This window comes from Mobula hypostoma, chromosome 5 (genome assembly GCF_963921235.1).
Source record: "Mobula hypostoma chromosome 5, sMobHyp1.1, whole genome shotgun sequence".
Lineage (NCBI taxonomy): Eukaryota > Metazoa > Chordata > Chondrichthyes > Myliobatiformes > Myliobatidae > Mobula > Mobula hypostoma.
The window spans coordinates 164,851,737-164,865,677 of NC_086101.1; the positions used below are offsets into that span (position 1 = coordinate 164,851,737).

General features: G+C 41.1%; 1 protein-coding gene across 1 annotated transcript in view; it reads left to right on the forward strand.

Annotated features, from left to right (window-relative positions):
• The first annotated feature begins 608 nt into the window (after positions 1 to 608).
• scamp1 (secretory carrier membrane protein 1) overlaps positions 609 to 13,941 on the forward strand; it is a 46,564-nt gene continuing 33,231 nt past the window's right edge. Inside the window, exon 1 of the mRNA XM_063049312.1 lies at positions 609 to 1,310. Coding sequence (XP_062905382.1) covers positions 1,254 to 1,310 — 57 coding nt within the window. The 5' untranslated portion in view covers positions 609 to 1,253. The remainder of the gene's footprint in view (positions 1,311 to 13,941) is intronic.

Consider the following 13,941-nt stretch of genomic DNA (forward strand, 5'->3'; position numbering starts at 1 on the left):
CAGAGACTCATTCCACCGAGATGCAATACAGAGCATCATAGGCAGTCATTCCTGCCTGTGGCCATCAAACTTTACAACTCCTCCCTTGGAGGGTCAGACACCCAGAGAGAATAGGCTGGTCCTGGACTTATTTCCTGGCATAATTTACATATCACTATTTAATTATTTATGATTTTATTACTATTTAATTATTTATGGTGCAACTGTAACGAAAACCAATTTCCCCCGGGATCAATAAAGTATGACTATGACTATGAGGGGAGACCACATTTTGGTTCTCAGTCACCTTTGTTTCCTATCTCTGGACATCTGAGATAGTGTTCCCTGTCCAACAGAGCTGGAGTGAGTTGGGCAATGCAATGCTCCTAGTCTCCTGTAGTTATTCTCGATCTTTTTGAGCCCAATTGCATTTGTGTGACAGATATATTGAATCTTGTTTCTCAAAACTATGTTGTACTAGCCTATTTCTTTCCTTCACGTTGCTGGTTCTTTACTTCCCCATTGCCATTCCTTTCTTTTTGACATATTTTTCACTCAACTTGCCCATGAACGTTCATCTGTTTGTAGCTTTTTTTTATTATCATCAGAACACTACACTTTGCTTTTCATAGACATTTTAATGTCATTTCCTAAGTCACCAGTACCAACGCATTTGCTGTAAGATGCAGAAACAACTGACAACAATAAACAAGACTACAGCTGATCCAGTCCTGACCCTGACGCAGGATTTCAAACAAAAATGTCGACATTCTCTTTTTCTCCCACAGATGCTGTTCAAATTCTTCCAGCGGGTCGCTTGCTACGACAAACCGCAGCCGCCGAGTAACTGAAACGAAAGTAGAAAAGGCTGGTAATACTCAGCACGTCGGGCAGCAACTGTGGAGGGATACATTTTCTGTGGAAAGACGTGGAGGTCTCAGAGGCTCGCCGCCGCCGTATTCACTGAAGTGACAATAGAGCTGCAGCCCCACGGGCCACATATGCGCACAGAGGATTTAGGATGAATTTGCAGGCAGCGACTGCCCCTCAGCTCCCAGACTAGCTGCCATCGGCCTCCGCCGGGCCTGACTGGCGCACGGGAAGAATGACGTAATGTAACCCACCCGACCCTCTCGCAGTCACTTCCGGTGCCGCCATTTTCTCATTCTCTAATGTGAACCGAGTGCAGGTTACAGCGGGGGTAGGGAGAAACCCGTTAATCGGCGCTGGTGGAATTGACGCGGAGCGGAGGGAGCCATTAGACAGCGCGGAACATGTCGGACTTCGACAGCAATCCTTTCGCGGATCCAGAATTCAACAATCCTTTCAAGGTAAGCGATGCCGCATTTTGCCGCTGTCGTGTGAAAATATTGTTTGTCGGCGGCCAGCGCAGGGGTGCTGAGGTGACAGCGGGACCGAGTGGGTCTTCGGAGAAGGGGGAACCGAAGGAGGAAGGAAGATCTTGGGCGAGAGGATGCGCCAGTGTCTTGAGGTTGGTGGAGAGGAAAGAATGTTGGGTGGGGGTGAGAGGTGGATCGGGTGAGGAATGGGGGGGGGTGTAAGAGTCCCACCATTTTGAGGGGGGGGAGGGAGCGCTATATTGAATGGGGGGCGTGGTGTCAGCGAATGAATTATGATATCCCTGTCTCCGCCACTGACATCTTGCAGCAACCGAGTTGTCTGTTGGGGTTTTTAAATATGTCAACCCCGATGGGGGTGTTCGCCGTGTCGAGCTCGACAGTCGCGCGCGGAGGACGAAGTGATCGTCGCAGACGCCTCGCTCCGAGGGTCCCCCATTTGTTTTTGCGGGCACTCCTGTTCCCGGAGGTGCAGAATGCTGAGAAACAGGCGAAGAATAACAACGTGTGTTTATAATGTTCTTTTAATGTACTTAGACGTCACGAGGCTCCAACGAAGAGCGGTGTCAAAGAAAATTTGACACCAAGTCATTTGGCAACAGTGGTGAACATAAGCCAGTATGGTGCACCACTTCTGAAAGTTGCTGACGTTAAAGTTGCAATGCGACCAAACTGTATAAGAAATTAACGTTCTTTTCTCTGCTAAGCAAGGGAAAAACTAGATTTTATTTTTAAAAGGTGTGTGTATGCACTGATTTTCATGCAATTCCTAGAATGGTCCAAAGGATTTTACAGCCACCGCAAAACTTTTGAAGATAGCTTATAATTTAGACCAGTTGTAGACAGGTGGAGTACAAGGTTGAAAACATGACGTTATCTGCTTCAGCAGAACAAAGGAGCAGATATTCTGAGAATTTTCAAAGGTGAGAAATTTTGGAGAAACAATGATGTCCAAAGTTACCTGGAAGTCATTGTTACTTCAAGCTACCATGTAGGTGCAAAAGTCAGAGAATATTGGCCTTTTGTAGCAAAAAGATTTAAATGTAAGAATAAAGATGCCCATAAAATATGAAAACATGCTCTGTAGCACACCAACTCTATGCCAGTTATCAAGTACAAATTTACACTAGTTCCTTGTTAATTTCCCTACACTTTTATAAACATTTTGCCACTTGCCAGCATACTGGGAGTAATTTACAGTGGCCAGTTAATTTGCCAGCAATCTGAAGAATGTGGAGAAAACCAAAGGCATTGCAAAGCAATGTGAAACTTCACTCAGCACCAGACATCAGGCATGAATCTTGGTCACTAAGGCAGCATCTCTACTAACTATACTAATGTGCTGCTCAATCTTACAATATGCATATGGCCTCTTCAAGCTGCAATCTGGAATGTTGCTCTGCTTGTTTATAGAAATAAATTATGTACAATGATTGCTGCAAAGATGCACACAATGTTCCTGCAATGATCAGTCATACAAAAAGAGATTTTGTAGGCCAGACTTCTGTTGTCTTTTGTTTAGAAGTAAGAGATGAGCTCCCTAAGACAAAATGCTTAGAGGGTTTGACAGGACAGAAATGGTGAGGGAATAGATGGGTATCGACTCCATCTCAAAATAAGAGTTTGGGCTGATGGTGCATTTATTTTTAATAATTCATGAAGTGATGAATCTTTGGAATTCATTACCCAAATAGGTTGTTTAGGGCTCAGTTATTGATTGCATGCAAAACAGACTGCCAGATTTCTGAGTATTATGAATATAAGGGCAGGAAACCAGCCATGATCTTGATGATGTACAAGATCAGCCATGATCTTGTTGAATGGTATAACTGACCTGAAAGGCCAAATAACCTATTTTGCTCTTAGTGGTCAGTTTGTCCACAGCAAGTGATGTATACAAAGTAGTTCTGTAATGTCAAGATAATCAGTTTTGGAGCCATTTATTAAAAGGTAGCATGGTGATCTTAGTCAAGTTGAGAACAGACAGGATCTCATTTTAAAGTCTTGTACAAATCCCTGGAATAGTAATTTTCAGGAGGCACCAAGTATTCTAGGTGCTTTATGAAGCTGTAACAATGTATTTTTGTTGAAAAGTACACCTAAGTGGAAAATAAACAAGCATTCTTGACATTGACTGCCTGGCCTTGAGGCTGCCAGCTGACCCCAGGAATCTACAGAGTAGTCCAAGCTCCTAAGTGTTTCTTGACATTATCAGTTTATCTTTGCCAGGCACACATTTTATGGGGTGGGAACAAATAAATGACTTTCATTCAGAAATGTTGGGCTCTCTGTTTTGGTCACCACTTCTGATAAGAGCCTACCAAGAAAGACCAATTCAATGATTGTGCATTGTTCTCCTTTCACTAAGATGCTCTGCCTTCAGTGTTTGGCTGAAGAAATTTTCCGGATATCGGTGAAACAGTGGAGGGGGAAGAAAAACAAGGCATCAGTCAACATTAGCTGTTTTATTTCCCTCCATAGATTCTGCCTGATCTGCTGAGTTCCTCCGGCATTTTGTGTATTGCTCAAGATTTCCAGCATTTGCAGAATCTCTTGTTTGTAAAAAATGAGAAAATGCATGGGTGAAGTGTGTTAAACAGCTTGGTGGGTATTGTTAGTGTGCATTTGAAAACTGACAGTTTTCTTGGTATTTATTTTCCCCTTGAATGGACATTAGGTAAATGAGAAATAAGCTAAGAAAAGATCGGTTGGGAGATTAGAGAAAGGTTGTGTGACTCGGTGGCTTATTGAAATGTATAACATTTTATTCTTGGATACACAACAGCCAGAAAGTTGGCTAAATGTTTTGGGAGTGACATTGAGGCTGATTATTGATTTATTGTTTTGAGCATTCCACTTTCTTTCCCTTCCCCCACCCTTTATATTGTTGTAAAGAGTCAGATCATTTAAAAGGTACTTGCACACTGAAGAGGGCCATTCAGCCCATTGTGTCAGCATCAGCTGAGACATTTCCAATGTATTCCTGCCTTCCAGTAATTGAATTATCATTCCGTAGTTTTCTGCTTCTTAATCATATGTCCACACACCTGTATAGACATAAGATACAGGAGAAGAGTTAGGCCATTTGGCCCATTGAGTCTGCTCTGCCATTTCATCATGGCTGATCCATTTCTCTCTCAGCCCCAATCTCCTGCCTTCTCCCCATATCCCTTCATGCCCTGCCTAATCAAGAATCTGTCAACTTCTGCCTTAAATATACCCAGTGACTTTCTTTCTTTCTTTTTAAATCTTTTTATTGAATAAGTATACAAAGGGTAAACCATAAAGGCACTAATACACTGTTAGAAATTACAGGAGATATTAATACAGAAGAAAAAATTGATACAAACAGTGCAATTTAAACATAAAATAATATGGTAAAATAATAGTATACTAATTTTTATATATATATATTTCAATAGAGAAAAGGAAAAAAACCCCAAAAAAAGACCCCAAAAAAAACCCACCGTGCAACTAAACTAAAAGCAAAGCAAAGCAATGGGCTAACTTGGAAACAGGTAGAGTTAAAGAACTTAAAATCACGTCCTCAAACCCGACCTCCATTAAAAAGTTCAAAAAAGGCAAGAAGGGAATATAAATATGGAACAAAAGAGAAAAAAAATTACATTAAATGAAAATATTGAATAAAAGATCTCTAGGTCTGTTCAAATTTAAGTGAGGAATCATAAAGATTACTTCTAATTTTCTCCAAATTTAAGCATAATATCATCTGGGAAAACCAAAAAAAGGTAGTTGGAGCATTAGGCTCTTTACAATGTTGTAAGATACATCTTTTCGCCATTAAAGTAAGAAATGCAATCATTCTACGGGCTGAAGGGGAAAGATTACTGGAAATTTTAGGTAATCCAAAGATAGCAGTAATAGGATGAGGAGAGATATCTATATTCAATACCTTTGAGATAATATTAAAAATGTCTCTCCAAAAAGTTTCCAGAGTAGGACAAGACCAAAACATATGAGTTATAGAGGCTATCTGCCCCGGACATCTATCACAAAAAGGATTAATATTAGAATAAAAACGAGCTAATTTATCTTTGGACATATGTGCTCTATGAACAACTTTAAATTGAATTAGGGAATGTTTAGCACAGATAGAGGAAGTATTAACTAATTGTAAAATCTGCCCCCAGTCATCCACGGAAATAATAGAACCCAATTCTTGTTCCCAATCTGACCTAATCTTATCAAATGGAGCTTTCCTAAGTTTCATAATAATATTATAAGTAATAGCCATTGCACCTTTCTGACATGGATTAAGGTTAATTATAATATCTAAAATATATGTAGGAGGGAGCATTGGAAAGGAAGAAAGTATAGTACTTAGGAAATTTCTAACTTGTAGATATCTAAAAAAATGTATTCTTGGTAAATTATATTTATTAGATAATTGTTCAAAAGACATAAGGGAACCATCTAAAAATAAATCCAAAAACCGTGAAATACCCTTAGTCTTCCAAATTTGAAATGCACGATCCGTGAAAGAGGGAGGAAAAAATGTTACCTAAAATAGGAATCGCTAGCCCAAATTGGTTGAGGTCAAAAAATTTTCTGAATTGAAACCAAATACGCAAGGTATATTTAACTATCGGGTTAGAGACCAGTTTGAGGCGTTTCAAATCAAAAGGAAGAGAGGAACCTAAAATAGAGCCAAGTGCATAGCCCTGAGCAGATTGTAATTCCAATACTACCCATTTAGGAATGGATAGTGTATCTTGGTCAAGTAACCAAAATTTCATATGTCAAATATTAATTGCCCAATAATAGAATCTAAAGTTAGGTAATGCTAGACTCTACTCCATCTCTCTTGGCTTTCTGTAAATGTATTTTACCCAATCTCGGGTTTTTATTTTGCCAAATAAATGAAGAAATTTTAGAGTCAACTTTATCAAAAAAATGATTTTGGAACAAAAATCGGTAATGCCTGAAATATATATAAAAATTTTGGCAGAATAAACATCTTAACTGCATTAATACGACCAATCAAAGTTAAATATAATGGAAACCATTTAGATGAAAGTTGAGTAATATGATCAATTAAGGGTAAAAAATTAGTCTTAAATAAATCTTTGTATTTACAAGTAATTTTAATCCCAAGATATGAGAAATAATTATTAATCAATTTACCCAGTGACTTGCAACAAATTACACAGGTTCCCCACTCTCTGGCTAAGGAAATTTCTCATCTCTATTCTAAATGCACAGCCCTCTATTCTAAGGCTGTGCTCTCTAGTCTTGGGCATTCCCGCCATAGGAAACATCCTTTGCACATCCACATTATCGAGGCCTTTCAACATTTGATAGATTCAGTGATTCCCCCCTCATCCTTCTTAATTCCAGTAAGTACAGGCCCAGTGCCATCAAATAGATGGTAGTGCTCCTGTGTCTGCTACTGCCATGTCATTTGATGGTAGAGGTTGTGGATTTGAGAGTGCTGTTGGAGTAGTGTAGATGCATTTTGTTACTGTTACCATGCATTACTGGTGGAGGGAATGGCCCATCAAGTCAGTTGATTTTTTTTAAAGTGGTGTAAACATTAAGTTCTTAGAGCACTCATTTAGCCAATTTAATCTATTCTTGAGCTGTGTGTCTGAGATAGTAGAGGAACTTTGGGTAGCCTTGTCTCTTGATACCCAAGTATTTGACCCACTCTTGTCGCCAGTGTATTTTTGTGGATGGTCCACTGAGCTTCTAATTGATGGTGACTCATGGTACTGATGAAGGACAATTTGATATTCAATGGCATTATCATCACCATGGTTGGATGGATATATTCTTCAAAATAGTCATTGACTGGCACTTAGGCACAGATGTCATTTGCCACTTTGAGCTTTGCTTAAATGTTGCCTGGGGTTTAACATGTAGCGATATACATTGATGCTTATGCTGAGCAATTGCCAATGGAATTGAGCATTGTGTAGTTATCAGCAAATACTCTTCTGCATGGCTTGCATGAATTGTGGTGACTTTTTGGATTATATCATTGTCTGAGTGAGCGACTGCCAGGGTGTCTACATGATCAACTGCATTTCTCACCGATTAGAGCGCTAAGGAGGATTGAAGCATCAAGGTGAGCGAGTGTTCAGCACCATCTACCAGTCTTCTCCTCACTGTTGCTGGAGGAAGGTATTGGATTGTGATGGTCTCTCTCTCTCCCTCGATGCTGTTGGAAGATGGTCCCAAAGTTCTGGGTCTGCAGTTTAAGGATTGGACTAGAATACCGAGCAAGAAGGGAGGAAGGCAGAAGAAAGAAAATTATGGGCCGGTTAGCCTGACCTCAGTGGTTGTGAAGACATTAGAGTTGATTGTCAAGGATGATTTTTCAGGGTATTCGGAGGCACGATAAAATAGGCCAAAGTCTGCATAGTTTCCTTAAGGGAAAATCTTACCTGAATTCTGTTGAAATTGTTCAAGGAAGTAACATACAGGATTGACAGAGTCAATGGATGTTGTTTACTTAGATTTTCAGAAGGCCTTCGACAATTCGCTGCACATGAGGCTACTTAACAAGGTAAGAGCCCATATTACAGGAAAGATACTAGCATGAGGATTGGATAATTGGCAAGAGGCAAAGAGTGGGAATAAAGGGAGCCTTTTCTGGTTGGCTGTTGCCGATTAGTGGCGTTATGCAGGGGTTGGTATTAGGACCGCTTCTTTTTACATGATATATTAATGATTTGGATGACAAAATTGATGGACCTGCGGCCAAGTTTGTGGATGATGGAAAGATAGGTGGAGGGGCAAGTAATGTTGAGGAAGGAAGGAGGCTGCAGAAAGATTTAGCCACATTAGGAGAGTGGGCAAAGAAGTGGCAGATGGAATAGTATCAGGAAGTGTATGGTCATGTGCTTTTCTAAAAGGAATAAAAGTACTTAGTATTTTCAAAACAGAAAATTTTACAAATCCATGGTGTAATTGGACTTGGGAGTCCTCATGCAGGATTCTCTAAAGGTTAACTTGCAGGTTGAGTTGGTGTTGAGGAAGGCAAATGCAATGTTAGCATTCATTTTGAGAAGACTAGAATATAAAAGCAAGGATTTAATGCTGAGGCTTTATAAGGCACTGGTGAGGTCTCCCTGGATGGTAACCAGTGGTATTCCACAGGGATCTGTTCTGGGACCCCTCCTCTTTGTGAAATTTTTTTTATAAATGACCTGGATGAGGAAGTAGAAGGGTGGGTTAGTAAGTTTGCTGATGACACAGAAGTTCGGGGTGTTGTGGATTGCCTGGAGAATTGTCAGATGGTACAGAGGGGCATTGATAGGATGCGGAACTGGGCTGAGAAGTGGCAGATGGAGTTCAACCCAGATAAGTGTGAAGTGATTCATTTCAGTAGGTCAAATTTGAAGACAGAATATAATATTAATGGTAAGACTCTTGGCAGTGTGGAGGATCAGCAAGATCTTGGGTCCTTGTCCGTAGGACACTCAAAGCTGCTGCGTAGGTTGACAATGTTGTTAAGAAGTTGTATGGTGTGATGGCCTTCATCAACTGTGGGATTGAGTTCAAGAGCCATGAGGTAATGCTAAAGCTATATAAGAACTTAGTTAGACCCTACTTGGAGCACTGTGTTCAGTTCTGGGTCACCTCATTACAGGAAAGATGTGGATTCTATAGAGAGAGTGCAGAGGTGATTTACAAGGATGTGGCCTGGATTAGAGAGCATGCCTTATGAGAATAGGTTGAGTGAATTTGGCCTTTTCTCCTTGGAGCGATGGAGGATGAGCGGTGACCTGACAGAGGTATACAAGATGATGAGAGGCATTGATCGTGTGGATAGCCAGAGGCTTTTTCCAGGGCTGAAATGGCTAACATGAGGGGGCATAGTTTTAAGGTGCTTCAAAGTAGGTACAAGGGGGATGTCAGAGGGAAGTTTTTCCACACAGAGAGTGGTGGGTGCATGGAGTGCATTGCCAGCGACACTGGTAAAGGCAGATACAATAGGCTCTTTTAAGAGACTCAGGGAGAGGTACACGGAGCTTAGGAAAATGGAGGGTTATGTGGTAGGGAAATTCTAGGCAGTTTCTAGAATAGGTTACATAGTCAGCACAACATTGTGGGCCGTTGGACCTGTAATGTGCTGTAGATTTCTATGGTCTGTAGACTATTGTGAGCAGTCTTTCAGCCTCTTATCTAAGAAAGGATGTGCTGACATTGAATGGGGTTCAGGGGAGGTTCACGAAAATAATTCCAGGAATGAAAGGGTTATAACACAAGGAGTGTTTGATGGCTCTGGGTCTTCTTTAGTATTGGGGAGGGGGGGGATGGGGGAAAGAAATCTCATTGAAACTTAACAAATGTTGAAAGGTGTAGATAGATGTGAAGAGGGTTTTTCCTATAGCGGGAGAGTCTGAAAGCAGAGGGCACAGCCTCAGAATAGAGGGATGATCATTTAGAATACAGTTGAGAATGAATTTCTTTACCCAAGAGTGGTGAATCTGTGGAATTCGTTGCCACAAGCAGTTGTAGATGCCAGGTGATTGGGTGTATTTAAGGCTGAGGTTGATAGGTTCTTGATTAATCAAAGCTTGAAAGGTCACGGGTAGAAAGCAGGAGAATGGTGTTGATAGGGAAAATGGATCAGCCATGATGAAATCTTGGAGTAGACGCAACTGTCCAAATGACCTAGTTCTGCTCCTATGTCTTATGGTTTAATGGTTATCTAACCTAACCACAAATTTGCTAATATTTATTCTCAGTCACTCCCCTTGGCTAGTCCCTGTTTTGTGGTTTTGTTACTCCTATTTGCATCAGAAAAATCTCAGATCATTATTGCATTGTTCTTCATCCAATTACCATATTTGCTGCTGAACACTAGTTTCTGAGTCTTTCCATGTAAAAGTTCCTGCCCAATTCAGCGGCTAGAATCTCTCACCAGTCTTTATTACCCTAGATACTGGCAAATGAGCTTCAAATTGACTGCAAGATTACCAAAAGCAGAATGAGGAAGGCCTTGGAAGGGGTTGGATTTTGAAATAATAAAAAGACTACATAGTTTTCAGTAGCAAAGTTCAAAATTTATTATCAAAGTACACGTATGTCACCATATACAGCCCTGAGATTCATTTTCTTGCAGGCAATCACAGTAAATACGTGAAATGCAGTAGTTTTCAATGAAAGACACAGACGAGCCGAAGCAAAAGTGAAGTGATGGCTCAAATGATGTCCAAAATTAAGTCTTTGTGACGCCAGCTTCTGCTAATGTCTGGTTCTGTTTCAAGTAGTTGCTGAGAAGACAGCTGGTTTCAACTGACTAAATGGCTGGAAACTTGTGATGGGGACTGATGCCAATAGCTGCAGTGCTTTAGTTGATGGAAATTTGTATTCATTCAGTGTTGCAAGTCTGACAGGTATTTAGCAATTGATATGGCAGATGCTTCCAAATGGATGTAGCTGCAGTAAAAGTGAGTGCCATCACTTACTATCTATTAATGCCCAATATTAGCCATTCCTTACTGGCTGTTTACTTTTAAAAAATATAGCTACCTATTAAACAATAGCCATCCCATAACTCATACTTCAGTGATTTATTACCATCACAGTTGTTGCGTGAATGAAATCACCGGAGAGAGTTACTGGTAGATACAAAGCAGCTTCTCTATTCGACAAAACCAGATACAGCAGGCATCATACGGAGACGCTTTCGGTGGAAAGGTCTGTTGGCCCAACATGGGGCTCGATATTTATTTGCTAAACACAAAGGACAATTCCATATTTACAAAGTATAGACAATGCCTTCTTTTGAAGCTACATACTGGGCTTTTAGAAATCCATTATTCCAAACTGAATCCACAATACATTGTCAAGGAACAGAAGACTGGTAGCCAAAGCCACTTGCTAAATGTAAATGACCTAAACCCAAAAATCACTCTAACAATCACTTCCCTCAAGGCTTTTAACTACCTGTTCATCAATTATCTTTAGGCAAGGTGATCACAGTACTAGATCCAAACTGGTCCTGTTCCCTCATTGGTTCCTCCCACAGACTAATCTTAAAGAAATATATTGTACATCTCATAAATTCTCCACATAATTTATTAACGACCTGGATGTGGGGGTAGATGGGTGGGTTGGCAAGTTTGCAGATGACACAAAGGTTGGTGGTGTTGTAGATAGTGTAGAGGATTGTCAAAGATTGTAGAGAGACATTGATAGGATGCAGAAGTGGGCTGAGAAGTGGCAGCTGGAGTTCAACCCGGAGAAGTGTGAGGTGGTACACTTTGGAAGGACAAACTCCAAGGCAGAGTACAAAGTAAATGGCAGGGTACTTGGTAGTGTGGAGGAGCAGAGGGATCTGGGGGTACATGTCCACAGATCCCTGAAAGTTGCCTCACAGGTGGATAGGGTAGTTAAGAAAGCTTATGGGGTGTTAGCTTCCATAAGTCGAGGGATAGAGTTTAAGAGTCACGATGTAATGATGCAGCTCTGTAAAACTCTGGTTAGGCCACACTTGGAGTACTGTGTCCAGTTCTGGTAGCCTCACTATAGGAAGGATGTGGAAGCATTGGAAAGGGTACAGAGGAGATTTACCAGAATGCTGCCTGGTTTAGAGAGTATGCATTATGATCGGAGACTAAGGGAGCTAGGACCTTACTCTTTGGAGAGAAGGAGGATGAGAAGAGACATGTTAGAGGTGTACAAGATAATAAGAGGAATAGATAGAGTGGATAGCCAGCGCCTCTTCCCCAGGGCACCACTGCTCAACACAAGAGGACATGGCTTTAAGGTAAGGGGTGGGAAGTTCAAGAGGGGATATTAGAGGAATGTTTTTTTACTCAGAGAGTGGTTGGTACGTGGAATACACTGCTTGAGTCAGTGGTGGAGGTAGATACACTAGTGAAGTTTAAGAGACTACTAGACAGGTATATGGAGGAATCTGAGGTGGGGGCTTATATGGGAGGCAGGGTTTAAGGGTTGGCACAACATTGTGGGTCGAAGGGCCTGTACTGTGCTGTACTATTCTATGTTCTATAATTATTGTTTACTTAATTTGCCTGGCCTATATGTAGATTGTGGAAATTATCAATTGATACAGCTGTCTCAATTTTGTTAATTCATACAATGGCCTGCATTACTATTAGTGTTTGTGACTCCATTTAATGTTTTCCTTCCCTATTCTGTTTTGGTTCCACCCAAACCTGATTCTATTGCTAAAATCTTTCCTTTGGCCATACCCCCAATCTTAAACATCAGGACTACCCTGCCTCCTTTATCATTTTGCCTATTTTCTGGAAATAAAGTATCCTGGAAGATTTAAATTCCAGGCTTGGTAACATTACAAACACATTTCTACAGTGGCTATTAGATCACACAGGCATGGATAGCCAAATGGCTGACAGGCAGGAGGCAGCGAGTGGGAATAAAAGGGGCCTTTTCCGCTTGGCTACCAGTGACTAGTGGTGTTCCTCAGGGGTCGGTATTGGGACTGCTACTTTTCACATTGTTTGTCAATGATTTAGATGATGGAATTGATGGCTTTGTGGCAAAGTTTGCAGATGATAGAAAGATAGGTGGGGGGGGTAGGTAGTGCTGAGGAAGCAATGCGATTACAACAGGACTGAGACAAATTAGAAGAATGGAGAAAAATGACAGATGGAATACAGTGTTGGGAAATGTATGATAATGCATTTTGGTAAAAGGAACAATAGTGTGGACTATTATCCAAGTGGGGAGAAAGTTGAAACATTAGAGGGACTTGGGAGTCCTCGTGCAAGACTCCCAGAAGGTTAATTTACGGGTTGAGTCTGTGGTAAAGAAGGTTAATGTAATGTCGGCATTTATTTCAAGGAGAACCAAATATAAAAGCAAGGAGGTGATGCTTAGCATTTATAAGACATTAGTCAGGCTGCAAGGAGTATTGCCAACACTTTTGGGGCCCCATATCTCAGAAGGGATTTGTCGTTGGGGAGAGTCCAGAGGAGGTTCACAAGGATGATTCCAGGAATGAAGGGGTTAACGTATGAGAAGCATTTGACAGCTTTGAACCTGTACGCACTGGAATATGGAAGAATGTGGGGGGATCTCATTAAAACTTACCAAATGTTGAAAGGACTAGATAGGGTGGATGTGGTGGGGGCATCCAGAACTAGAGGGCACAGCCTCAAAATTGAGGGGCGACCCTTTAGAACAGACATAAGGAGGTTTTTTTTTAGCCAGAGAGTAGTGAATCTGTGGAATGCTCTGCCACAGACTGCAGTGGAGGCCAAATCTGTGCGTATATTTAAGGTGGAAGTTGATCATTTCCTGATCAGTCAGGGAATCAAAGGATATGGTGAGAAGGCTGGTATATGGAGTTGAGTGGGATCCGGGATCAGCCATGATGAAATGGTGGAGCAGACTTGATGGACTGAATGGCCTAATTCAGCTCCTATGTCTTATGGTCTTATTTGTGCGATTAATTTGCTTCTTTAATTTAGAAACATAGAAAATAGGTGCAGGAGTAGGCCATTCGGCCCTTCTAGCCTGCACCGCCATTCAGTATGATCATGGTTGATCATCCAACTCAGAACCCTGTACCAGCCTTCCCTCCATACCCCCGATCCCTTTAGCCACAAGGGCCATATCTAACTCCATCTTAAATATAGCC